We start from the raw sequence: 26,294 nt of genomic DNA on the forward strand, positions 1-26,294 counted from the left end.
TGTTCTCAGTGTGGCATTGTATTTGCTTTCAGATCTTCCGTCCTAGACTCCCTGAGACTCTTGTCCATATCCCAATAAACACTTGTTAAACAAACAAAAGAAAACATATGTGCATGTGACCAATAAGTTAGGGAGTTTGTATCACATGGCCTTACCAACTTTGTAAAGTAGAAGAATAGATTATCTATAGAGACTGAGGGTCAAAGGGAAAAGCAAGGTTGGAGGCTTGGAAAAAAGAAATGTTCTAGCACAGATACCATGAGGAACTTGATAGGGGATCCACATTCATCATCATAATTACTTTTTTTTTGAGAGAGAGAGAACATGAGTGGGGGAAGGGGCGGGTAAGAGGAGGAGGGAGAGGGAGAGAGAGAATCCTAAGCAGGCTCCACTACCCAGCCTAGACCCTGACATAGGGCTCGATTTCACCCCTGAGATCATGACCTGGGCCAAAATCAAGAGTTGGACACTTAACTGACTGAGCCACCCAGGTGCCCCTCACCATCCTAATCACTATTACAGCTTGCATTTGCATGATGTTTTTTAATTTTTTTTAAAGATTTTATTTATTTATTCATGAGAGACACACACAGAGAGAGGCAGATATATAGGCAGGAGAAGAAGCAGGCTCCCTGTGGGAAGCCTGATGTGGGACTCCATCCCAGGACCCCGGGATCACGACCTGAGCCGAAGGCAGATGCTCAAACAGTGAGTCACCCAGGTGCCCCATCTTTTAAATTTTTAAAGTTCTTTCTCATCTGCATATCTTAGCTGATTCTCATAGCCTCAATTAGTTTATAATTTATAAATAATGTATAATTAATTTAAATTTATGGTTTATTTAAACTTTATAAATTAATTTATAACTTGTCTCTGTGCTTCTTATTTGACTTTCTGGTACCCCTCACCTTTCTACCAACTTTTTTTCAGAGACATAGGCAGAGGGAGAAGCAGGCTCCATGCACCGGGAGCCCGATCCCGGGTCTCCGGGATCGAGCCCTGAGCCAAAGGCAGGTGCTAAACCACTGTGCCACCCAGGGATCCCTCTCCCAACTATTTTCCTCCCAAAGTACTATCATTGTCTTACATGCCTACACAGGAATAATGACAATTGGAAACATTTCATTTAGTACCAGCATGTTTTCCAAGGACATATATCTCTGATACTCTAAGAGAAACAGCAAGATGTACCTTGCATATAACAGATGAGGAATAGCTATTGATTTGAACCTGTGGTTTGTATACTTCAACACGGCATGCAGTCTGATAACCTAAATCCTAGTCTGAATTTCTAGCCTCTTCTCTCACCATCACCTTTCTTGCCAGCCTTTGTTCCAGTGACTCTTCCCCCAAAATATCTTGTATCTTTATGCTTCATTCCTTTGTTCAAGATCCTCCCTGTATACCTGGAAAACAGTCCAGTTTTCCAAATCTCTTCTCCTAAACTTCCCCCAGACTGCTCTAGGCTCAATGACTCCCTTTATCTTTCTTCCTATAGTTCCACTACACTCAGTGTAGTATTATACAGGAGATAACTTTGTCATGGTAGACTCCTTACATTCTCTTCCTGTTATTCCTGTTATATATTTTTTTGTAGCTCTGTCTCCCCACTCCACAAATACACCAAAACAATTTAAGTTTCTGCAGAGCCAAGGGGTGCCTGGGTGTATCATCGGTTGAGTGTCCAATTCTTGATCTCAGGTTATGCTCTCAGGGCTGTGGGATTGATCCTCACATCAGGCTCTGTGCTCAGCTGGGAGTCTGCTTGAGACTCTCTCTCCCTCTTTCTCTACCCCTCCCTCCCACTCTCTCTAAAATAATAAATAAATTTTATAAGAAAAAGTTTCTACAGAGCAGAGATTGTGTGTTTTCAATTTTATATTACCAGGTATTTAGTAGGGTGTGTTGAGTTTACATCATGGTTATCCAGAAATTGTTTTTTGAGTGGAACAATAGCAACCAGAAACACAGCTTCTGAGTCCATATTCCAAGAGTTACATATGTACGGTCTATAGATCCATGAGTCAGTTTCAGGAGGTCCTTAAACCTGGTGAAAATGTAAGCAGAAAGTCATTTGTGTACATAGTAGGGGCTAGGGCAGAGAATACATGGGTCTCTGAAATAAGTATCAGAGTTCAGTGAATCAAAAAGGTAAAAGCCAACTGGACTGGATCATGCTGTCTTTGGAGTGGGCTGAAAAATAAAGGCAATAATAGTATCATGACCGTAAATATTGTTCTTACTTTTTCTTTGCTCCAGAAGAATTGAAGAACTTCATCAAAGCCTGGCTTCCCAGGAGAAGCTTGTAGAACAGCTGTCTCAAGAGAAACAACAACTGCTCCATCTGTTGGAGGAACCAATGAGCATGGAAATACAGGTGAGGTGTGGGCAGTGCTTCCTGAACTGGTTGCCTCTGTGTTGGCTATCTATTGCTGTATAACAAGTTACTACAAATTTAGTGGCTTAAAACAAGATACATTCATCATCCCACAGTGTGTCAGGAGTCCAGGCATGGCTTAGCTGAGTTCTCTTCAGATTGCCTCAGAAGTCTGAAACCAAGGTGTTAGGCTGCTTTCTCATCTGGAGTTTCACTCAGGGAAGGCTGCTGGAAGAATTTATTTCTGGGTGGCTGTAGAAGTTGTGGCAGCTTGCTTCTTCATAGCCAGCAGTGGAGAGAAAGAGGGGGTCTGTTGCTTCTCTACCTCTACATACTCTTTTAAGAGGCTTATAACCCTTTTGGCTAACTGAAGATCAACTGAATGGGGACCTTAACTGTATGTGCAATATCCATTCACTTTTGCCATGTAACATACCATACATATCATCTTTGCTGTGTTCTGTCCCTTAGAAACAAGTTGCAGGTATTGCCCACACTCAAGAGGAAGGGATTACACAAAGATGTGGGGACTACCAGGGGGTGAGAATCACTGGGGCCATTTGAATTTTGCCCACCACCCTGAGTGATTAAAACTATATAGAATGTTTAATGTGGATTTTTTCCTCAGTCAATTTTGCTTTTATTTTTTTTATCATTTTAATTCCAATATCATTAACAAAGAGTGTTATATTAGTTTCAGGTGTGCCTAATGTAGTTTTAATATTGAAGAACTCTTACTGTGGTAAAAATAATTATATTATCTATATTGTTGCCCTTGGAAGTTTACCTCAGAGGAAACTCTCCTCTTCTGTTCAACTTTTAATTTTCTAAAAAGATATTTCCTAAAAGAACCCTAGAATATATCTGTGCCGAAGCAGCATCAACAATTATTGGATACTCTTATAGGTCTTAGACCAGTGATAAAGCAGACTGTGACATTTAATTTATTGATTCACATATGTAGAGGTTGGAATCAGTATAAAAGGAACAGTGAGAAGAATTAGTTTGAAGCAGTGCTTTCCAGTCTTTCCTGTTCCATGGCACAAATAGAAACTGATTATATTTGTAAGGTACAGTGGCAAATGGATGGAGCTTCTTTCTTGGAGGTGGTCAGCTTGGGTACTTGGGCCACAATGAGGCAGAAGAAATCACTATTTTGGCTATACTTGTAAACTTCTTGGACTGTGGCTCTATTTTGGTTAGAAAGCTCTGATTAACCAATTCAGGAAATGATGTGTATACATGTACTTTGGCAGAAAGGAGAGGAAAAATAAAGTTCCTAGACTTTTTACAAGATAAATACTGAAATATATGAAAAGTTTCTGAAGAACTTTTTAAAATTCAAGTATAAGCACCATACAGTGTTATCTTAGTTTCAGTAGTACAAAATGATAATTCAATAATTCTATACATTTTTCGGTGCTCATCGAGATGAGTGCACTTCTATTCTCCTTTATCTGTTTCACCCATACCCCCACCCACCTCCCCTATGGCAAGTTTGTTCTATGTATTTAAGTATGATTTTTAGTTTGTCTCTTTTTAGAAAGACTATTTTATAGGCAAAGACTAAACTCAAAGTTAGCAATTTCTGTTATTGCTGTCCACAATACAGTGTCAACTCATAATGAGAATTATATCTCAACTTTAATCTCCTAGACAAAAAGAAATATTGAAGCACTTTCTATAACATCTTGGGAACATTTAGTTACACTCAAAAGGTTCAGATTATTATAAAACCTAGAAATTGATTCATAGAATTTCTTAAATATATATTCTAAGTACAATTTAAAAATATTTATCAATGAATATTCAACAACTTTTTAATAGTAATACTTCAGCACATATTGTAGCATTTTCTCTGTACCAGGAGCTGCTCTATCCAACTTATATATTAACTCAAATTAACTTAACCCTCAAAACAACTCTATGAAGTATACTAACATATAAAAATAACAAGAATAATTTATAATAAAATAATGTTAATTTTAATATATAAATTCATGAGCACAATTATATTAGAAGACATAAAGAAATAGGTGCTCATATCTGTATGTCAAATCAAGTGAATGTCATAGCTTCAAATGTAGCCTGATATAGTCATGTTATATTGGCAATTCAAAAATGGCAAGAGGAATGAGTAAATGAGAATGACAATGCCAAGGTAAAAAACTTGATAAATTTCCCCAAAAAACCCAAAAATCAACCCTTTCTTAATTTTCATAGCAGTTCAATTCATGGAAAACTCATTGTGTATTAACACTGTGTGTGCGCATATATTTATAGATATCAGAATTCAGTTCTAGGTTCAGGTGATTATATAAAGTTGTATTACCTCACCAGTGCTCCATGGAACATATAAAAAGCCATTCAGAAAAATAAATAAATAATAATAAAAAATAAATCATTCAGAAATGAAAGCACAAAACAAAACTTCACATTTTAATCCTACAGAGTTACTAATAATACTGTTATTACTACAATCATAATAGGAACATGTTGGTAATGGAAAGCAACATAACTTTATTGCAAGTGAAAAAAATTTTTTAAGAGAGAAAATGCATGGTCATATGTGTGTGCATGTGCAAGTGTGCAGGCAGAGGTGGGAGGGAGGGGCAGAGGAAGAGAGGGAGAGGGACTCTTTTTTTTTTTAAGATTTTTAAAATTTATTTATTCATGAGAGACACAGAAAGAGAGAGAGGCAGAGACACAGGCAGAGGGAGAAGCAGGCCCCATGCAGGGAGCCTGACCCATGACTTGATCCTGGGTCCCCAGGACCACACCCTGGGCCGAAGGTGGCACTAAATTGCTGAGCCACCAGGCTCTCCGGGAGAGGGACTCTTAAGCAGGCTCCATGTGCAGCACAAGCAGGTTACAGGGCTCGATCTCACAACCCTGAGATCATGACCTGAGCCAAAATGAAGAGTCAGACACTCAACCCACTGAGCCACCCAGACATCCCTACAGGTGAAAAAATATTTTTTGAAGATTTTTTAAATTTATTTGAGAGAGAGAAGTTAGAGCAAGAAGGGAAGGGTCAAGGGAGAGGGAGAAGGGTCAAGGGAGGAGTCAAGGGAGAGGGAGAAGCAGACACCCTGCTGAGCATGGAGCATGATGCAGGCATCTACATGGGACTTGTTCCCGGACCCTGAGACCTGAGCTGAAGTCAGAAGCTTAACCAACTGAGCCACCCAGGCACCCACAAGTAAAAATATTATAAAAAAATAGTCATGACAACTACTGTACAATATCACTTATATGTGGAATCTAAAAAAGCCTAACCCATAGGTACAAAGAAGAATGATGGTTACTAGAGGCTTGGGGAGGTGAGGATGGGGAGATGTTGGTCAAAGAGTATAAAATTCCAGTTATAAGATAAATACGTCCCAGCAATCTAATGTATAACATTGCAATTGTAAATAAGAATACCCTACCATATACTTGAAAGTTATTAAGAGAGTAGATTTTAAATATTCTCACCACAAAGAAAGAAATGGTAATTATGTGATGTAATAGAGATGTTAACACTCTGGTGATAATCTATATTGTAATATATAAGTCAATGTGCTGTACACCTTTAAATTACACAATGTTATAATGAGATACAAAATGTTTATTGAAATATCAATTACAGGGGTGCATGGATGGCTCAGTTGGTTAAACATCTGTCTCTTAATCCCAGCTCAGGTCTTAATCTCAGGATTGTGAGTTCAGGCCTTATATTAGGCTACACACTGGGCATGGATCCTAAGTAAATATATATATTATACATAATTAAAAGCTGGGGAAAAAACAAAGAAGTGATGAATTTTCCAGGGAGTATGCCACAGAAAGAAGTCTTCTGTCACTGACCCTCTGCAATTGCTGGCATGTGGTTCTAATAAAAAGCACATGACTTTAAATAAATAAATAAATAAATAAATAAATAAATAAATAAATAAATAGTCATGAGACCGTAGAAATAATGTCACTGGTCTACTGGTATAATATTGAACCAGCTGAAGACCCAGCTTTTATTTTTTTTTAATTTTTTATTTATTTATGATAGTCACACAGAGAGAGAGAGAGAGAGGCAGAGACATAGGCAGAGGGAGAAGCAGGCTCCATGCACCGGGAGCCCGACGTGGGATTCGATCCCGGGTCTCCAGGATCGCGCCCTGGGCCAAAGGCAGGCGCTAAACCGCTGCGCCACCCAGGGATCCCAAGACCCAGCTTTTATGGAGTGTCCATGAAACAGAGTGATTCTGCTAGCCAGTGGATGCAAAGAGGAATGGGAGGGAGGAAGGACTCATTTTTGAGTCCTGATCCTACTCCAAGCACCAGGTGGAGGACTGAATATGCAGTTTTTTCCAACTCTCATTTCCTACTATCATTACTGTGAAGTAAGTAGGATAAGGATCCCTTGGCAAGTAGCAAAACCAAACAGTGAGATTAAATGATTTAACCCAAGATGTTAAGACAGTAAGTGGTGAGGTCAGACAGATTTATATCGCTTCACAACCATATTCACCACTGCTATTCTGAAGAGCTAGTATCACAAATGTACATGTGTGTCATTGGTCAAAAAATATCTATAGATAAAATTCAAAACCAGCTCTCAGAAGATCAATGAACCAAAATTTCTAGAATTTTTCATTGAAATTACCTATGAAATAATAATTCTTCCCTTCCCCAGTTCCTGAAAACATCTTTTCTACTCTCTGCCTTAATGAAGTTGCTTGTTTTATGCATTTCATATAAACTGGAATCAGATTGATCGATCAATAGATAGATAGCTGGATAGATATGTTGTTCAAAATTCGGGGCAGTGCTTTGCCCTACCCATTCCAAGTTATGTAGCACCCATTGCCCCACTCATCATTATGGTGACAATAAAAACAAGAAACACTCCATGAATTTGCAAAATACACTTTAGGAGATGGTGAAGTTGCTCAGTAAGAACCACTGGTCTGGAGGTTTTAGCTTCCAAAGAGTTTATAGTTCCATAAGAGATTGGCATGTAAACAAAGAACTAAAATACAAGATAATAAATGAAGAGACAGAAATATATGAATAGTGCTAAAGGAACCCACAGATGACAGGGATTAACTCTACCTTTGAAAGTCACAGAAAGGGGATCCCTGGGTGGCTCAGCGATTTGGTGCCTGCCTTCAGCTCAGGGCGTGATCCTGGAGTCCCGGAATCGAGTTCCACGTCAGGCTCCTTGCATGGAGCCTGCTTCTCCCTCTGCCTATGTCTCTGCCTCTCTCTCTCTCTCTCTCTCTCTCTGTCTCTCATGAATAAATAAATAAAATCTTTAAAAAAAATAAGTCAAAGAAAGCCTCACCTGGAAGTTTCTCTTGATCTAGGCCTTAAAAAGGTGAGTACCTGGGAGAAATTGGTATTACCAAATATATGCTAAGTGTTAGAGAATGATGTAATACATAACTGGGACATCCCTTAAGTATCAAGCTAAGGAATTCATGTTATAGGCAACAGAGAATTAAAAAAAAAAAAAAGTTAAGCAAAGGGAATAAAATCATATGATTTGCATTTTAGAAAGGCAATCCTGGAGATTGTTTAAACTGAGGATTGACTAAGCAGATAATTGCCATCGTCTCGTGAGATAGCAAATCATGGTTTGACACAGCTATTAACTGCTTCATCTAATCCATTCTTGAATTAGATAGGGGCAAAGGACATTATAAAACCAATTAGAAAGTACTTTGTCAGGGGTCCCTGGGTGGCTTAGCGGTTTAGCGACTGCCTTCGGGCCAGGGCCTGATTCTGGGGTCCAGGGATGGAGTCCCACATTGGGCCCCCTGCATGGAGCCTGCTTCTCCCTCTGCCAGTGTCTCTGCCTCTCTCTCTCTCTCTCTCTCTCTCTCTGTGTCTCTCATGAATAAATAAATAAAATCTTTTTTTTTTAATTTTATTTATTTATGATAGTCACAGAGAGAGAGAGAGAGAGAGGCAGAGACATAGGCAGAGGGAGAAGCAGGCTCCATGCACCGGGAGCCTGATGTGGGATTCGATCCTGGGTCTCCAGGATCGTGCCCTGGGCCAAAGGCAGGCGCCAAACCGCTGTGCCACCCAGGGATCCCAATAAATAAAATCTTTTAAAAAAAAAAAAAGAAAGAAAATACTTTGTCTCTCCCCTCTGTCTAGTCATGTGTGTGGCAACTCTTGCTGTGACACCTGTAGCCTTTGCTGTGGGCATCATCCTTGTCTGCCAATAGTAGCAGCATCTTATGCCCACTGTATTATCCTCAACTTTTGTCTGCCATGCCACCTCTTACCACAGAAGTCACACCCCCACAATGTGGAAGGGACAAGTTCCTTTTCTAAGCTCTGGGCCTGGTCTGCAGAGGTCTAAGAATTCCCTCATCTCCAGCAAAGCCATCCCTAGAGTTCTGGTAACTGATTCCTTTCCTCTACCTTCCCTGACCCCTCACAACTGAGAATACCACATGCCTTACACGTGTAGGTTTGAGTTGTCCAAGTGAAAACGCTCCTCTTGTTCCATTTCCCATAGATCAGGACTTCTCATGTGATCTCAGTCTGAAAGTCTAGACTGGGTATAATCTCTAGGTACAGGAGGTTTCAGTTCAAAGCCTTCTATCCCTTAAATAAGACAGACTGTTTTGATCAAGATTATTTGATTTGGTTGATTTTACTATTCCTCAAGCTGTTTTCCTTTTCCATTCCACCAAAATATTGTACAGCATATATTTTAGCTGTACTTACACAATACTTGGAACTTCTGTCATATAATTGCCTCCATAGAACAACAACAAAAGCCATAAACTTGACATGCCACCAGTTGACATCACTCCAATCCTGTGTCCATTCAGACTGAGAATATATTGTTGTGATCAGAGTACTCAGGAGCTTTTTGATATAGCTGCCATGGCGAAGCAACATGTCCACATCTTTTTTAGTAAAAAGAATCTAATAAAGTGAAGTTTACAAAGCATTTTTCTCTTCTGTGAGTGTATTCACAAATTTGCAGATGAAAGACCTGCAATCTGAAAAGCTGGTGATAGTTCTAGTTATTGATAATATTCTCTTCTACAGGATAGTAGAACTTTATTTCAAAGAACCTTTTATTTTATTTTTTTTTTTATTTTAAATTTTTATTTATTTATGATAGTCACAGAGAGAGAGAGGCAGAGACACAGGCAGAGGGAGAAGCAGGCTCCATGCACTGGGAGCCTGATGTGGGATTCGATCCCGGGTCTCCAGGATCGCGCCCTGGGCCAAAGGCAGGCGCCAAACCACTGCACCACCCAGGGATCCCTCAAAGAACCTTTTAAATGAAACCAGACCTAGAAGGTGTAAAAGGCACGGGAAAATGATATACTTGCAAAGGAAAGTCTGGAAGAATTCTTGTTTTATTTCATTTTTCTATTCTCCAGTTTTTCCCTGGTAGAATATTTATTAACATGTAATTTCACTGTGGTTGCCTTAAAAAATGAAACAGGACAACAGAATTAGGGTGAGAGAGATTAAGTAATCAAGACCTTCTTGCCCACACAAATCAGCACACACTCAAGCCATTGCATTTATACCTTGTTTGGAACCTAATGTAAATAGCACTGCATGCAGTGAGGCATATTTCTTAAAATAGCAAACATTCCAGCGTTACCATGGAGAGATCTGACATGGAAGTTAAGGCAAAAACACATTCTAAATGCTCATGGCAGAGACAAAAACCTTGCAGGGATTCATAGCTCAGGCAGCTCCAGTCAATTTCATATTAAGGAGATCTTTTTCAAAGCAGCTTTTCAGTATCCTCTTCTTATGGCTGATGAATGTTGAAGGTGGAGACTCATTTATAAATCCTCATTCAACATCACTGTCTCCCAGATATAACCTCTGTTGGTAACATGTCTCAGAAAAAAGCCTTATCATCTAAGGCAATCATAATCCTGATCCTTTAAAGCATCAAAGGAAGTGGAAAAATAAGGGATTTCATTATGGCTTCATGAAAAGTATTTATTGAACATTTATAATGCACAAAGTACTGGAACATGAAGGAAGAAGAATATATTTTTTTAATAAGAGATGAAAAGGAAAGGCATTGATTTATTCATTGAATCATTCAATGATTATTTATTGATATCTAGAAATGTACTGTTCAAAGTACCTCAAAAGAAACAGGTAGAATAGATCAATGAAACCAGGAGCTGGTTCTTTGAAAAGGTAAGTAAAATTGATAAACATTTAGACAGACTCATAAAAAAAAAAAAAAAAAAGAAGAGAGAGAGCAAGAACAAGAGTGGGGGGGAGAGAGAGGAAGAGAAATACAGAGGACTCATAAAATCAGAGGAGAAGAAGGGAAGTAACAACTGACACCACAGAAATACAAAGGATTATAAGAAAATATTATGAAGAATTTATGCCAACAAATTGGACAACCTAGAAGAAATGGATAGATTCCTAGAAACATATCACCTTCCAAAACTGAATCAGGAAGAAATAGAAAATTTGAACAGATTAATTACTAGCAATGAAATTGAATCAGCAATAAAAACCAAACCAACCAACAAACAAAAACGCAGGGCCAGATGGATTCTACTGGACAATAAAGAAGAGTTAATACCTATTCTCAAACTATCTCAAAATATAGAAAAGGAAAGAAATCTTCCATTCATTCTGTGAGGCCAGCATTACCCTAATACCAAAACTAGATAAAGACACTACAAAAGAAAGAAGACTATAGGCCAATATCTCTGATGAACATAGATGCAGAAATTTTTTACAAAACATTAGCAAACTGAATCCAACAATACATTAAAAAAATCACTCACCACCATCAAATGGAATTTATTCCAGGATGTAAGAGTGGTTTAATATTTGCAAATCAATGTGATATATCACATTAACAATAAAAAGGATTAAAAACCATATGATCATCTTAATAAAGAAAAAACATTTGACAAAGTATATCCATTTATTTTTATTTTTTTAAAGATATAGATTTTTATTTATTCATGAGATACACAGAGAGAGAGAGAGAGAGAGAGAGGCAGAAACACAGGCAGTGGCCGAAACAGGCTCCACGCAGGGAGCCTGATGTAGAACTCGATCCTGGGACTCCAGGATCATATCTTGGGCGGAAGGCAGGCACTAAAACTGCTGAGCCATCCAGGCATCCCAGTATATCCATTTATGATAAAAACTCTCAACGAAGTAGGTTTAGAGGGAATATAACTCACATAATAAAGGCATATGAAAAACCCACAGCTAAAATAATCAGTGGTGAAAAACTGAGAGCTTTCCCACTAAGGTCAGGAACAAGACAAGGATGTCCACTCTCAGCACTTCTATTCGACATAGTATTGGAAATCCTAGGCAAGACAAGAAAAAGAAATAAAATGCATCCACATTGGTAAGGAAGAAATAAAACTTTGACTATTTGCAAGTGACAAAATAATATATATAGAAAACCCTAAAGATTCCACCAGAAAAACTATTAGAACTGATAAATCAGTAAGGTCAGAGAATAAAAAATTAACATACAGAAATCTGCTACATTTCTATACACTAATAATGAAGTAGCAGAAAGAGAAATTAAGAAAACAATCCTATTTATAATTGCACCAAAAATAATAAAATACCAAGAAATAAGTTTAACCAAGGAGGTGAAAGCACTGTACTCCAAGAACTGTAAAACATTGATGAAGGAAATTGAAGACACAAATGGAAAGATATTCCATGCTCATGGATTGGAAGAACCAACATTATTAAAATACCCATACTACCCAATGCAATCTACACATTTCATGCAGTGTCTATCAAAATACCAATATTTTTTTCACAGAGCTAGAACAAATAATCTTAAATTTTGTTTGGAATCACAAAAGACCTTGAATAGCCAAAGCAGACTTAAAAAAAAAAAAAAAAGCTAGAAGTATCACAATTCCAGATTTCAAGATATACTACAAAGTTATAGTGATCAAAATGGTATGGTGCTTCCATTTGCTTCAACGTGGATAGTACTGGAGGGTATTTATGCTGAGTGAAGTAAGTCAATTGGAGAAGAACAAACATTATATGGTTTCATTCATCTGGGGGGAATATAAACAATAGTGAAAGGGATTAAAGGTGAAAGGAGAGAAAATGAGTGGGAAATATCAGAGAGTGACAAAACATGAGAGACACCTAACCCTGGGAAACGAACAAGGGGTGATGGAAAGGGAGGTGGGCGGGGGTTGGGGTGACTGGATGACAGGCACTGAGGGGGGCACTTGATGGGATGAGCACTGGGTGATATGCTATATGTTGGCAAATCGAACTCCAATAAAAAAATATACAAAAAAACCCCAAACAGTAAGGTGCTGGCACAAAAATAGACACCTAGGTCAATGGAACAGAATAGAGAGCCCAAATAATCTATGACAAAGTAGGCAAGAATATACAGTGGTGAAAAGACAATGTCTTCACTAAATGATGCTAGGAAAAGTGGACAGCTACGTGCAAAGGAATGAAACTGAACCACTTTATTACACTATTACACAAAAATAAACATGAAATGGATTAAAGACTTAAATGTGACACTCGAAACCTAAAAGTCCTAGAAGACAACATAGGAAGTCATCTCTTTGACATTGGTCTTAGAAACATTGTCCTAGATATGTCTCCTTAGGCAAGGGAAACAAATGCAAAATTAAATTATTGGGACTATACCAAAATAAAAGGCTGTTGCACAATAAAAGAAACCATCAACAAAACATCAACCTACTGAATGGGAGAAGATATATGCAAACAATATATTTAATAAGGCATTAATATCTAAAATATGTAAGGATCTTATGCAACTCAACACTAAATCCCCAAATAATTCAACTAAAAAATGGACAGAAGACCTGAATAGAGATTTTTCCAAAAACAGACATATGGCCAACAGATTCATGAAAAGGTGCCAACATTCAGGGAAATGCAAATCAAAACCCAATCAGATATCACCTAACACTTGTCAGTATGTCTAACATCAAAAATACAAGAAATAACAAGGATTGGTGAGCAAGGATGTGGAGATAAAGGAACCCTTGTGTGTTGTTGGTAGGAATGCAAGCTGGTGCAGCCACTGTGGAAAACAGAAAGGAGGCTCCTTGAAAAATTAAAAATAGAATTACCATATGACCCAGTAATTCCATTTACTGGAAAATCCCAAATACTGGGTATTTACCCAAAGAGAATAAAACACTAATTTGAAAAGATAAATCACCTCTTTGTTTATGGTAGCATTATTTACACCAGTCCAGATCTGGAAGCAGCCCATGTGTCCATCAATAGATGAATGGGTAAAGAAGATGCAGTATATATACACAATGGAATATTACTCAGCCATAAAATGAATGAAATCTTGTCGTGCAACAACATAGATGGACCTGGAGCATTTTATACTACATGAAATAATCCAGGTAGAGACAAATACCATATGATTTCATATATATATATATATATATATATATATATATATATAGTCTCAAAAATAAAAAAAACAGAAAGAGACTCACAAATACCTCTGTACAACCAAAGTAAGGGAGGTGAGAGGATGGCAAAATAGGTGAAGGGAATTAAGAAGTACAAATTTCCAGTTATAAATAAATCACAGAGATGAAAAGTGTGGCATAAGGATAGTTGATAATATTACAATAATGTTATATGGGGATAGATGGTGAGTACACTTAGCATTGTGAACACTGAGTAATGTATAGAATTGTTGAATCACTATGTTATATACCTGGAACTAATCTAATATTACATGTCAACTATATTTCAATAATAAATATTTTAAAAATACTTAAAAGAGGAAAAGCAAGAGCTCTTCCCCTTAAGGAACTTGCATCTTATAAGTGTGATAGATAAATAATCAAGTAATCAAACAAATAACTAACTGAAATTGTAATAAGTTCTTTGAAGAAAACAAAGAGCAGGGATTAGCCATCTTTTCTATAAAAGGCCAGATGGTAAATAATTTAGACCTTGCAGCCCATAAGGTTTCTGCCATTGTAGCACAAAAATAGCCATATACAATACAAAACTGAGTTGGCATATATGTTCCAATGAAACTTTAGTTACAAAGACAGGTGGGGGACAACCTTAGCCCACAGTTCATAGTTTGCTGACCCCCAGTAGAGAATTAGGAGGAACAAGTAGGGGTATTATAGGTAAGGGGAAGATGGTAATTTTGAGATGTCTCTGACATAGCATATGCAGATACAAATAGGTAGTTGGCTACTTCAGAGTTTAACTCAGAGGAAATTCTGGGATAAAAATGAGAAAGGATTAGATGATCTTGAAAGAAGATAAAAATAGGGAGGTGAAAAGGGTCTAGGGCTGGGCCTCAGTGAATACCTACAAAAGGTTTGCTGTGGGTTATGACTTAGTTCACAAATTCAGTTATGCAGGAAGTACCACCTTTCTTTCTTTTAATCAAATTTTGATTAAATTACTTTTAATTAAATCAATTTAATGTGACCCTGAGTCCCTATCCTAATCAGGCTAGTGGGAAATTCAGTTTTATCCATTTGATACATATATTCCTGCCTGCTTTCTCAGTTATGTGATCGTGACAGTTTTATCAGGTGCCATCAAGGGATTAACCTTACCATCAGTCCACCTCTGAAGTATCCCTGCTCGAATAAGCATGGTTCTGCCAACTCTGACAGCTTGCTATACTTGCTATGGAGTCTTTTATGAGCCAGAACCCCTTTAGATAGAGTCCAGCCTTTCCAGGTTACCCATTGCCTAATTTGCGCAGGTCTCGCTGCGTTCTTGGGGCACTAATATGGAATGGAGGTATGTCCTTGTTACTCTCTGATCCCCAGTCTCTTTCTGATCTGGGTGAAATCTCACCCCCTCTTTCTCTGTTGACCTCAACGCATTTCTCTTGCCTCTCTTCCCACTAGGACACCTGGTTTAATCTTCTCACTTGGTTTAGAATTTTATTAAAGTCAGGAAATGCATTTGACCTCAGCCGCTGCTCTTTGCTCTGCAAAAATTCCTAAATTAAGGTAATTAATGCTAAGGGTCTGATAATCAGATTAGCAAAGAGGGAGGTAGGGCATACAAGTCATAATGCAGTTTACATCCTGTCACCATATGATTAGGAAAGGAGTATAAGATATAGCTGACAAGCAGATTAGGATCTTTCTGTAGAGATACTGAAATCCCAAGTTGAGAGTTTTTGACTTCATCCTATAGGTAGTGGACAACGAGGGATCTTTACTATGAATGTTCTGGAAATAGTATGGAGGATGATTAAAGGGGTAAGCATCTAAGTTTATGTGACATGTTTCAGGTTTTACATTTCAAGAACCTGAAATAGAAAATTTAGTTAAAATGTGAAGCAACATTTCTGAACATGCTAGATATTTTCAGGAAAAAAAAATCCCAATTTAGTGTTTAGCTTGATAGGGAAGGATTCTCAGGAATTAAAGGTAACCGCTCTGAAGTTTACAAGTCTACTTAGTTACAGAAAATGATATGCCTGACCTTATCTCTCCTGCTGTTCTCTCTTTAGCTTTTGACCATTAGCAAAGAATGTCCCTCATTCTTGAAACTCTGGTCCTTATCTCACTTGTGCTTTGTTTGCAGAAGAGCCCCATTTAATTTTTTTCTACTTAGTCTTCTCAGTCATCTAAACTCAACTTGTTCTGAATCAAATTTCATTATCTTTTTGCAAATAGACTCAACTCTCACATCTCTGTTCATTTAGACCAGGTTTTCTACCAGTCTTTGAGACCAAAAACTTAATTTTATCTTTCATCCTATCTTTTCCTTCATCCTCTCAATGGGTAGGTCATCAAGTCCTGCTGTTCATTCCTTCAAAATGATTCTCATATTTACCACTTTCTATTTCTATACCAGACTTTTTTTTTTATACTACATGTGAATAACTACATGTGGCTTTTTAGCAGATCTTCCTATAACCATCCGCAAATCTCTCCCTGAAATTCCAATCCATCCTGTTGCCTGGCTAATCTTTTTAAGATGAAGTTTTCACCATGCCATTCTTTGTTCAAGTCCATAACATTAAATCCAAATTCTTTGGCCCTTGCCAAACATTAAGGTCTAGTTGCCAAGGCTTCCATAGCACCACAGCATAGTATCTGGCTTACAGTTGGCTCCTCACACATGTTCTTTGAATGAGCAATTATTATACAGGATAAATTGTATAAAGTCAGATGAACGAGGGCATTCAGATGACCCTTGAGGGCATCTGTATTCAGGTTAGCACTGTGTCCAGCCACTACTAAGATTATTGACGATGCTCCCCCCTCTTTTGTTCTGGAGTCCTGTTCTTTGTTTCCAACATCCTAAGACCTATCTCAAGTGCCACTTATGTCCCCTTCAACTATATCAGCCCATACCAATCTCAATTTTTTCTGGACTCACATTGAATTTGCCAGTACCATTTCATTTGACAATCAACTGTACTAATTTTAGTGTGCATGTTTTCTCCCCTTTGACTAAACTGAAAGCTCAGTGAAGACAGAGAAAAGACATACTGAGTGTGTGCAAATTCTTGCTCATTACTTGATTGACTTACTATATGCTTTATTTTTTTTTTAATTTTTATTTATTTATGATACACACACAGAGAGAGGCAGAGACATAGGCAGAGGGAGAAGCAGGCTCCATGCACTGGGAACCTGACGTGGGATATCGATCCCGGGTCTCCAGGATCGCGCCCTGGGCCAAAGGCAGGCGCCAAACCGCTGCGCCACCCAGGGATCCCGACTTACTATATACTTTAAAGTTTACTTGGAGCACCTGGGTGGCTCAGTTGGTTAAGCATCTGACTCTGGATTTTGGCTCAGGTCATGATCTTGGGTCCTGGGATGGAGCCTAGTGTGAGGCTCCCAGCTCAGCCGGGAGTCTGCTTGTCTCTGTCTCTGTCTCGTTCTCTCTCTGCCCCTCCCCTCACACTTGTGCATATGTGCCCTCCCTCTCTCTCTCTGAAATAAATCTTTAAAAAAATTCACTTAAACAGCTATGGGTGTTTAATAACTTTACTTGAAATACTCTATTATTTCAAGATGGATTCTACTGATGACCATATTGCAATTTATAGTTGAACTGGAAATCTGGTTTTAAAACAAGTCTTTCAAAATACTATATTATTAATTAATGCAAAGTATGATTGCTTCTGGCTTCTTAAAGGTTCCAGCCATCACAGGGTAGTCATGCACATGCCTGTGTTTCCATAAAACCTAACTGGTTTTACTTTGATATTATTGCATTTCCTCATTTACCTTAGCTTCTCTGCCAGAATCACTTTTTTCTTTTTTGGCATAGTTTTTAGTAATTAGAACAGCTATTTCCAATGTCATAACTAGGGCAATGAAACCTAACACAACTGTTTGGGACATGGGGATTTTCCATCTCTCTGATTCTCTGGGAAACGCCTTATCAGCCCAGAATTAGGTCTGAGAAACGCTACACGTAGGGTTTACAAAAGTGGCTATGGTTCTAAGACATACCTCTCAGGCTCCAAAATCTAGAGGTCAAAATAGAGATAGTGCAAAAGATCTCTACCATAATACCACTTAGGAATTTTGATTCAAATGAAAATATACTTTTCTAAATCTGACAATTTGTAAGTAATTCTTCATTGGTGGGTTTTTCCATTTATCTGCAGAACTTCTGATCTTTTGACTGAGATTTTCCTGAATACAGTTTAGGATAGTTCTAGGTCAGTGGTTTTTCAAAGTGAGATGCCCAGGCAGCAGCAGCATAACCTAGGAATTTGTTAGGAATGCAAATTCTTGGGCCCTACCCCAAGTGAACTGAATCAGAAACTCTAAGAGGTAGGTCCCAGCAATCTGTTGTATCCAGCCCTCCAGGGAATTCTGATGCATGCCAAGGGTTGAAACTACTGTTCAAATTCAATGTTTACTTTGTAGGAAATTAAAGGCCAGATAAAAATTATTTAACTAGCACATATAGCTAATAAGTGCTGTTTATGCATTGCCAATGCATTTTGAGGGCAAACTGCTAATATATAAAATTAATAATTTAATTTATTACAGCTTATCATAATATGAAACCTGTTCTCTGTCAAATTTTCCTTTATTACGTAATTTGATATGTTTTAGAAGTAATTATCCTATTCTAAATCATCTCAGGAGCCCCAAGTCTCACCTTAGCAGCATTGCCTTGCTTCAATCATATGTGTGTTGTGCATAGGAATGTAAAATATTTTTCAAAGCTCCTCATATGGATAGGAACTATAAAATTTTGAATTTGCACAAGATGGGCTTTTTATAGAATCTTTTCTAGGCCTTATTTTATCTTCCCAATTAAAAAAAATAAATTTTATTTATTTATTTGAAAGAGAGAGAGGGAGCAGTGTAAAGAGCAGAGGGAGAAGCAGACTCCCTGCTGAGCAGGGAGCCCAACGTGGAGCTCCATCCCTGGACCCCCAGTATCATGACCTGAGCTGAAGGCAGATGCTTAATCCACTGAGCCATCCAGGCACCCAATTTTACTTCCTTCTCCACAGGTAGCCATTGTTAACTAAATACAAAATCTTGACCAAGGTGATATTATCACATGATTCTTCTAAGATTTTTTTTTTAAGATTTATTTATTTATTAGAGGCAGAGAGAGGAGAGAGTGCAGGGGTGGGGGAGGGGGAGCTAACTTCCTGCTGAGCAGGGAGCCTAATGTGGGCTCCATCTCAGGACCTCAAGTCAGATGTTTAACGGACTGTGCCACCCAGGTGCCCCTGTGTTTTATTTTTTAATTTTTATGTTCAAGTTTTGTTATCTATACACCAGTGATCTTTTAAGTGGGATGAAATTGTTCTATAATACCAAATAATCATTTTAGGACTAGTTTAGTACTATATAGTTTACTATCCACTTCTAAATAATGGTTTTTAAATAGATTTTCTAGGAGTGAAGAGAGTGCTTTCTTCAAGGTTTTTTTGATTTTTGAGTGATTTATTCCTATGTGTTGTTGGAAGCCTAGATATGTATAGCTCTTTCTTATGGTGATCTTTACTTATATATAGCAAACCTATTCTTCAATGATAAACTGCCTTTTCTCCACTTATACTGGTTTACATTTCTACACCCAGCTACTTATATATTGTCATTAAAGTTTAGAGACCATAAGTCAGATTCAAAATCTTATTAATAGAGAATAAAGTATTATGTAATTGGTTCCTGAAAAGCATTCTCATTAATTACTTTATTTCATTAGCCTTCTCATTAAGAAAATGTGATTTGCATTGATAACTGAAGATGAGGACTGGATTAATGTCTTAAATTTGCACTTTTATGGACCTTTGAGTTTTTTCAGTTCTTTAGAACTCTTTACTTCAGACAGGTACAGCAGGGTACAGTACTGACAGGCAGTCTGTGAGTAGCTGAGTCCAGAAATTCCTTGCCTCTCTATAGATTACTACAGATTTCAAAGATTAATGTTTACTTTCTTTTGACTTTGAAGTTCATAAACTTAGAGACAGGCAAAAATACAGCTGTAGTGGGTTTTACTTGGAAGTCTATTTAACATTCTTGGTTTTAGGGCCAGAACAATGCATATTTAGGTGAAATAACATAAGCAAAGTTCTGTAGTTTCCCAAACCCAAAGATCAAACGATGGTTCTTCTCTCAGGATGGAGCTACTAAGATTTTGTTTTGGTGATTAAATAATCAATACAACCTTATGTGTGCAGAGACTCATAAATTTTTAAAATTATCTTAAAATATTCCATTATAATTTTGAAATAACAGTATTAGCTATTATTTAATGAGCCACTGTTAAAACACTTCTAAATCATCTCTTTTAATTCTCTGTTGGAAGTTTGGTGGTTTATTCTGAGTTCTTATTGAAGGCATTTTAATGTCTCCCTGCTTAAGAGTATGGGCTCTGTCTTAGAGATGAGGTTCAGAAATACTTAAGACTGTTGCTGGCCTTAACCTCTCCCAAGGTTAAGCCAGTGAAATTTAGCATTTTTGTAATTGGGAAATGTTCTGCTCTGGGGGGACTCCAGGTGGTTGCTAGGGCTGTTTTCCTTCCTGCCTGTTATCTTCAAGCCTCTCAAGCCAAGAAGGGAATTCTTTGTTATCAATGGAAGACTCCTCCTCCTCAGAGCGCCAGCTTCCCCTCCCCTCACCCCCCACCCCCCACCCCCAAGCCCGCCGCGGCAGTGAGCATTCTAAGTTCTATACCCAAGAGTGGGATGACAGCTCTATATTGTTGAATAACACAGGGTCCTAACTGAAGTCAGTGGAATGTCCGGCCCTAATTCTGCAGACACCAGTTCTCCCTGGCACTCTGTATTCTTGCTCAAAGCAGCTAGGTCTTTTGTTCTAAAGTTTGTATACTCTCCCATCTGAACCTGAAAGAATTGGGTGAGGGTAATCTGCTCTCAGGTGTCTACATTCTTGAAAAAGCCCATTTCCTCTTATTTTTAAAATCTTGGTTAACCAGCTGCATTCACGTGGCATTTGCTGGACTCTCTCAGGTGACTGCTTTGTGTCCTCTCTCAATTTCTTTTCTAAAACAGGGCAAATCGGCCAGCAGTGCTAAACCCAACCGCCCACCCCCAACGTTGCAAGAAGAGAAACACTCGTCCTCTTTTGTAGATACTCCATTAGTCATAGGAAAGGTCGAACGGACGCCCTAACTGCCACCTCTGGTTTATCAGCCCTGTCTCCCCGCCCGCCGCTGCAGCCCCAAGGGCCATTGAATCCCGGCACTGCCAGGATAGGGGAAAGAGGTGGGGCTGCAGGCGGGAGGGAGGCGCCGCGCAGCGGTACCTAGTGGCGCTGCCCGGCTGCTCCTTCCAGAGGACGTGGCACTAGCAGTGGAGAGCGAGGGTGGGGACTCAGCTTTCTCCTCCCCTGCAGTTCCTCGGGTCATCCTACTAGGGCGGGAGGGAGGACCCCTGAGGGAATTGGTGCGCTGGTTCGGTGAAGTCTTAGCAGATGAAAGCAACCTGGCAGTGGCCAGCGCCCGTCCTGCTGCCCGCCGATACCCACAGGGAGCCAGGTCTCGGTTCCTACGCGAGGAGCTGCCAGCCTATTTAGTGCAAGGCAGGGGCAGAGTGGGTGTGTGTGTGTGCGCGCGCGCAAGGGAGGGGCAGGGTGGGGGTGTGTGTGCGTGTGTGTGCGCGCGCGCACCCGCCTTCGCACATGCGCAGCGCCGGGAGCGGCCCGCCGGACTACAGCTCCCAGAGGAACCCGCCGCTGCCCGCAGGCGCCGAGCCGCTGGCGCCATCTTGAAATCTGATCCTTGTTCTGCGAGTCTTTGCGTCAGCAGCGGGCTGCTGCCCGTGTCCTGCGAACCCAGGCAGCTGAAAGGGAGGACGTTGGGGACGCGGCGGCTGGCGGGAGAGACAGCTGGACGGGACATGGCAGGTTGCGAGCGCGGCCTGCGCGGCTGTCACTTAGCATCCCCCTGAGGAGTTCCTACGCCCGCCCCCTTCCCGCGGGGCGGGGCTGCCCACTCTGGTACCCAGAGCCCGAGCGCGGGTGGCGGAGGTGCGCCCCTGCGGAGGGGGAACCCCACCAGATTGTGCCATGCCGGCCGGAGGCCACCGGGGCGGGAGACGGAGCGCGGCCGAGCGCCAGTGATCGAACACCAGGCAGCCGCCGCCTCAGGGAGGCTCGGCCAGCTCGAGGAGGGAAGATGAAGGAGAGCTGCAGGATCTGTGCCCGGGAGCTGTGTGGGAACCAGCGGCGCTGGATCTTCCACACGGCATCTAAACTCAACCTCCAGGTTCTGCTCTCGCACGTCCTGGGCAAGGATGTCCCCCGCGATGGCAAAGCCGAGTTTGCTTGCAGCAAATGTGCTTTCATGCTTGATCGGATCTATAGATTCGACACCGTTATTGCACGGATCGAAGCTCTTTCTATTGAGCGTTTGCAAAAGCTGCTGCTGGAGAAGGACCGCCTCAAGTTCTGCATTGCTAGCATGTATCGGAAGAATAACGAGGACTCTGGCACGGAAACCAAGGCGGGGAATGGGACGGTTGACATTTCCGGCTTACCCGACGTAAGATACTCTGCACTGCTCCAGGAGGACTTTGCCTATTCAGGGTTTGAGTGTTGGGTAGAAAACGAGGATCAGATTCAGGAGCTACACAGCTGCCATACTTCGGAAGGTCCTGGAAACCGACCCAGGAGATGCCGTGGTTGTGCAGCCTTGCGGGTTGCTGATTCTGACTATGAAGCCATTTGTAAGGTGCCCCGAAAGGTGGCCAGAAGTATCTCGTGTGCTCCTTCTAGGTGGTCCACCAGCATTTGCACTGAAGAACCAGCATTGTCTGAGGTTGGGCCACCGGATTTACCAAGTACAAAGGTACCCCCAGATGGAGAGAGCATGGAGGAAGGGACACCCGGATCCTCAGTGGAATCTTTGGATGCAAGTGTCCAGGCTAGTCCTCCACAACAAAAGGATGAGGAAACGGAGAGAAGTGCAAAGGAACTTGCAAAGTGTGACTGTTGTTCAGATGAACAGGCTCCACAGCATGTGTGTAACCACAAGCTAGAGCTAGCTCTTAACATGATTAAAGGTCTTGATTATAAGCCCATCCAGAGTCCCCGAGGGAGCAAGCTTCCTATTCCAGTGAAATCCAGCCCACCTGGAGCCAGGCCTGGCCATATCATGACAGATGGAGTTAGTTCTGGTCTCCTCAACAGGTCTTTGAAACCCCTTTACAAGACACCTGTGAATTATCCCTTGGAGCTTTCAGACCTGCAGGAGCTGTGGGATGATCTTTGTGAAGATTATTTGCCACTTCGGGTCCAGGTATACAAAATGGCTACACAGTGCCTTTCTGATTAGTTAGCTGGCCTCAGGCTTCACATGATTTCTGTCTGTCTAGGTGAAGGTTAATATTCTACACTTGAGAAAACGTGAGCCCAATTTTGCACCTTTGTGTCTCATTTTAGTGAATGTGAATCACACTCAAATAGGCTTTTTATGTCTTTCTTGCAACGTTATCTATTGGCCTCCCTGTCAGTTGTCAAAATCATGGAGTTTTTTTTTTTTTTTTTTTTCATGGAGCTTTTAAGACAAAATATTTTTAATTGACTTTCACCCTATAAAAAGACATTTAATCTTATATCTGGCACTGGAACTCTTTCCTTTTACCTCAGTTTCTGTCCCTCTGCCTCTTCTTCTTCTTCTTCTTTTTTTTTTTTTTTTTTTTTTGCTTTGTTTTTATTTTTAGATTTATAGATGTTTTCTCCATTCCGTGAGAGAGTTCTAGGGTTAGTTCTTTCTAGAGCATCAAGGGTTTCATCCCAAAGTTGCATCTCCAATTGATTAGGGCATAGGTTAAAGGTGTGGGGAAAACCTATTAATCCACCAAAGTATTGTACTATCTGGGCAGTATTTATAATAAGTCATTTGAGAACTAATGATGACTTGTTCATAAGAGAAACTGGGAATTCAGGTGTTGTCATTTAAGATGCTAAGGCAAAAACTGTTCAGTTTGCCTTCTGAGCTGTATTAAGAGGATGTTAGACATTAAGAAAGATTTTCTCCATTATTGGATGTTAGGAGTTCCATCCATTATAATCTTGAATTTCTTCGTGACTAGAAGATGGCAGTTAATCCTAATTTGAGCTATTTTTTTCTGCCCAGTTGATTTCATACCAGTCTTTTAAATTCATCTATATGTAGGGAACCTGACAGATGCTATTTTGTTCCTGCAGCAACAATGAATGCTAAATTCAAGTAACTTTGTGAAACATCTGGCATGTTCTACTTGGTATATAGATTATTTAGTGATACCATTACAAAGGTGGACAATCTAGAAGACATTTTTGGAAAGCATGCAACTATTCAGCGTCATCCCAGAAATTCGGGGCTTGATAAACAAATGAAATTGTTGTCATTTGAAGTTTTTAAAAAGTAGTTCTAATATATATAAAATTTGCATCACAATAGAACTTAGCGGAAAAATGGGAGAAATGTTTTTAAATTTACATAAAACTGTCAGAAACATATGAAGTGTTATGGAAGAAGAAAAATATCAAAGAGTTTTAAATGTGTTTTCATTTGTATAAAATGGTTAGAATGCCTAAGGCTCTGTACTACTTTTCTTTTGCTTCCTTTTCTTTCAGTGGAGCTTCACAGCTGAACTTGGGTATTATAGTATTTCTGCAACCAGACATAGATGTCACAAATTAAACGTGATGTTCTCATATTAGGATCTACAAATAGTCTGGACAGGGTTGATGGCAAATAAACCCTTTTCCCCCTCAAATATGGCCAATATGGTGGAAAGGTAAAGAAAACTAGATTACAGGCAAAACGAGTTTTTTCTCTACATTTAATGAAAGATGCTATCATTTGGTACCTGGATTCAACAAATTTTGGGGTTGAGAAGAATTTTAAGGACTATCTCATGCAGGCTTTCGATTTAGAGGTAAGGAAAGGTCATGGTTTAAATAACTTAGGCAGAGCCAAAGATCCTTAACCATTCTCAGCCAGAACCTTTTTATTCTGTATATGAAATCACATTTCCTGATGTACATTGAATTAAATAATACCTATTTTAAATAAAGGGTCTTCTTTCTGTAATCTAAGGATTCCAAAGAGATTCTTTAGGGATTCAGTGAAGAAAATTGTCATCGTAGTGAGCACATTTAAACTATGCTAACTACCTTCAGGTCAGGTCTTCATTAAAATCACTTTGGAAAAAAATAGACCTCTAAAGCTGTAATGTGTAATCTTTCTGCTGTCACTTGGCTTACATTCTTTACTGCTTGTGGAATAATAAAACATTGAGAGGAGAGGGAAAACATTCAGCTTGAAGAATAATGGCATTTAATTGCTATGCCATTTTCTTCAATAATTAAGGATGTGGAAGGAAGCAGATTAAAGTGGGCTCAGAGTATAAATAAAATGTGTATTTGGGATATCTGGTCTGTTTAAGTCTGGTTGACTTTTAAGCTCCTTTAGGCCTGGTGTGCTTTATGTCAGAACCAGAACTCACCGGGACAAAGGCAGACTGGTGTTCGTCTATTTCTCTGAACAAACGTGGAAAGAATAGAAATAAATGTAAATTAGTTTTGATAGTTCCGTTTTTAGTTTGTAGAAAGAATAAACTATGAAAGAAAAAAATGTTTTCTTTAGTTAAATTCTACTAAAAATCTGAAAAGCTCCTTAAAGAGCAAGATTGTTCTGTAAAATCATTTTGATTCCTTTATTTAATCCTCCACGTACCCATTCTATGCGCTACATATCATCCGAGTTCCTTCTGATTGCTTTTATCCTTTCTCTTTCTCATATTAAAGAAAAATAACAACAGTGTAGTACTTCTGCTTTCTAATTTTCTGGCAATATGCAAATTGACTTATTTGCCTTTCACAGAATTTATGCCTGAAAACCCAAGGTAGTTTAAGTACCTAAAGAAAGATACTGATTCCTTATTCTATAAGCTGATAATTTTCTCCTTTATTGTGTGGCCCTGAACTAGAAAAGTGATGATAGGAGGGGTGTGGTCACTTAGTAAACATTAGTTCAGCCCTGACTCATGCAGTTTCCTTTTCTATCTAAATTCAAAGAGCAGGGAGTATAAGGGAAGGGAGAAGAAATGTGTGGGAAATATCAGGAAGGGAGACAGAACATAAAGACTCCTAACTCTGGGAAACGAACTAGGGGTGGTGGAAGGGGAGGAGGGCAGGGGGTGGGGGGGAATGGGTGAGGGGCACTGAGGGGGACACTTGACGGGATGAGCACTGGGTGTTTTTCTGTATGTTGGTAAATTGAACACCAATAAAAATTAATTTATTAAAAAAAAAATAAATTCAAAGAGCAGGAGATCTTTGCTCTAAGCCTTGCAATGCCAAGGTCTGCCCCTGTGTGACTATGGAAAATTTATCCCTCTCACAATTTAGCTTCATAACCTAGATCAGGCCTTTTGGAAGGTGTAGGCTTTAGATGCTACTCAAAGATTAGG

General features: G+C 39.5%; 1 protein-coding gene across 15 annotated transcripts in view; it reads left to right on the forward strand.

The window, feature by feature from the left end:
• The window catches only part of LOC121491101 (phosphodiesterase 4D interacting protein), a 183,433-nt gene that overhangs the window by 77,736 nt on the left and 79,403 nt on the right, over positions 1 to 26,294 (forward strand). For 5 of the 15 annotated variants that reach the window (XR_005987862.1, XM_041755544.1, XM_041755545.1 and 2 more), the window contains exon 1: positions 21,627 to 23,131. Coding sequence is in view for 14 of the 15 variants with exons in the window: in XM_041755544.1 (XP_041611478.1) it covers positions 22,010 to 23,131 (1,122 nt within the window). In the remaining variant the exon portion in view is untranslated. Of the gene's footprint in view, positions 1 to 2,259; positions 2,378 to 21,612; positions 23,132 to 26,294 lie in introns of those variants that run through there. The other 10 variants (XM_041755555.1, XM_041755549.1, XM_041755551.1 and 7 more) reach the window with 5 other exon arrangements.

Source organism: Vulpes lagopus, chromosome 5, assembly GCF_018345385.1.
Source record: "Vulpes lagopus strain Blue_001 chromosome 5, ASM1834538v1, whole genome shotgun sequence".
In the NCBI taxonomy this organism is placed as follows: Eukaryota; Metazoa; Chordata; class Mammalia; order Carnivora; family Canidae; genus Vulpes; species Vulpes lagopus.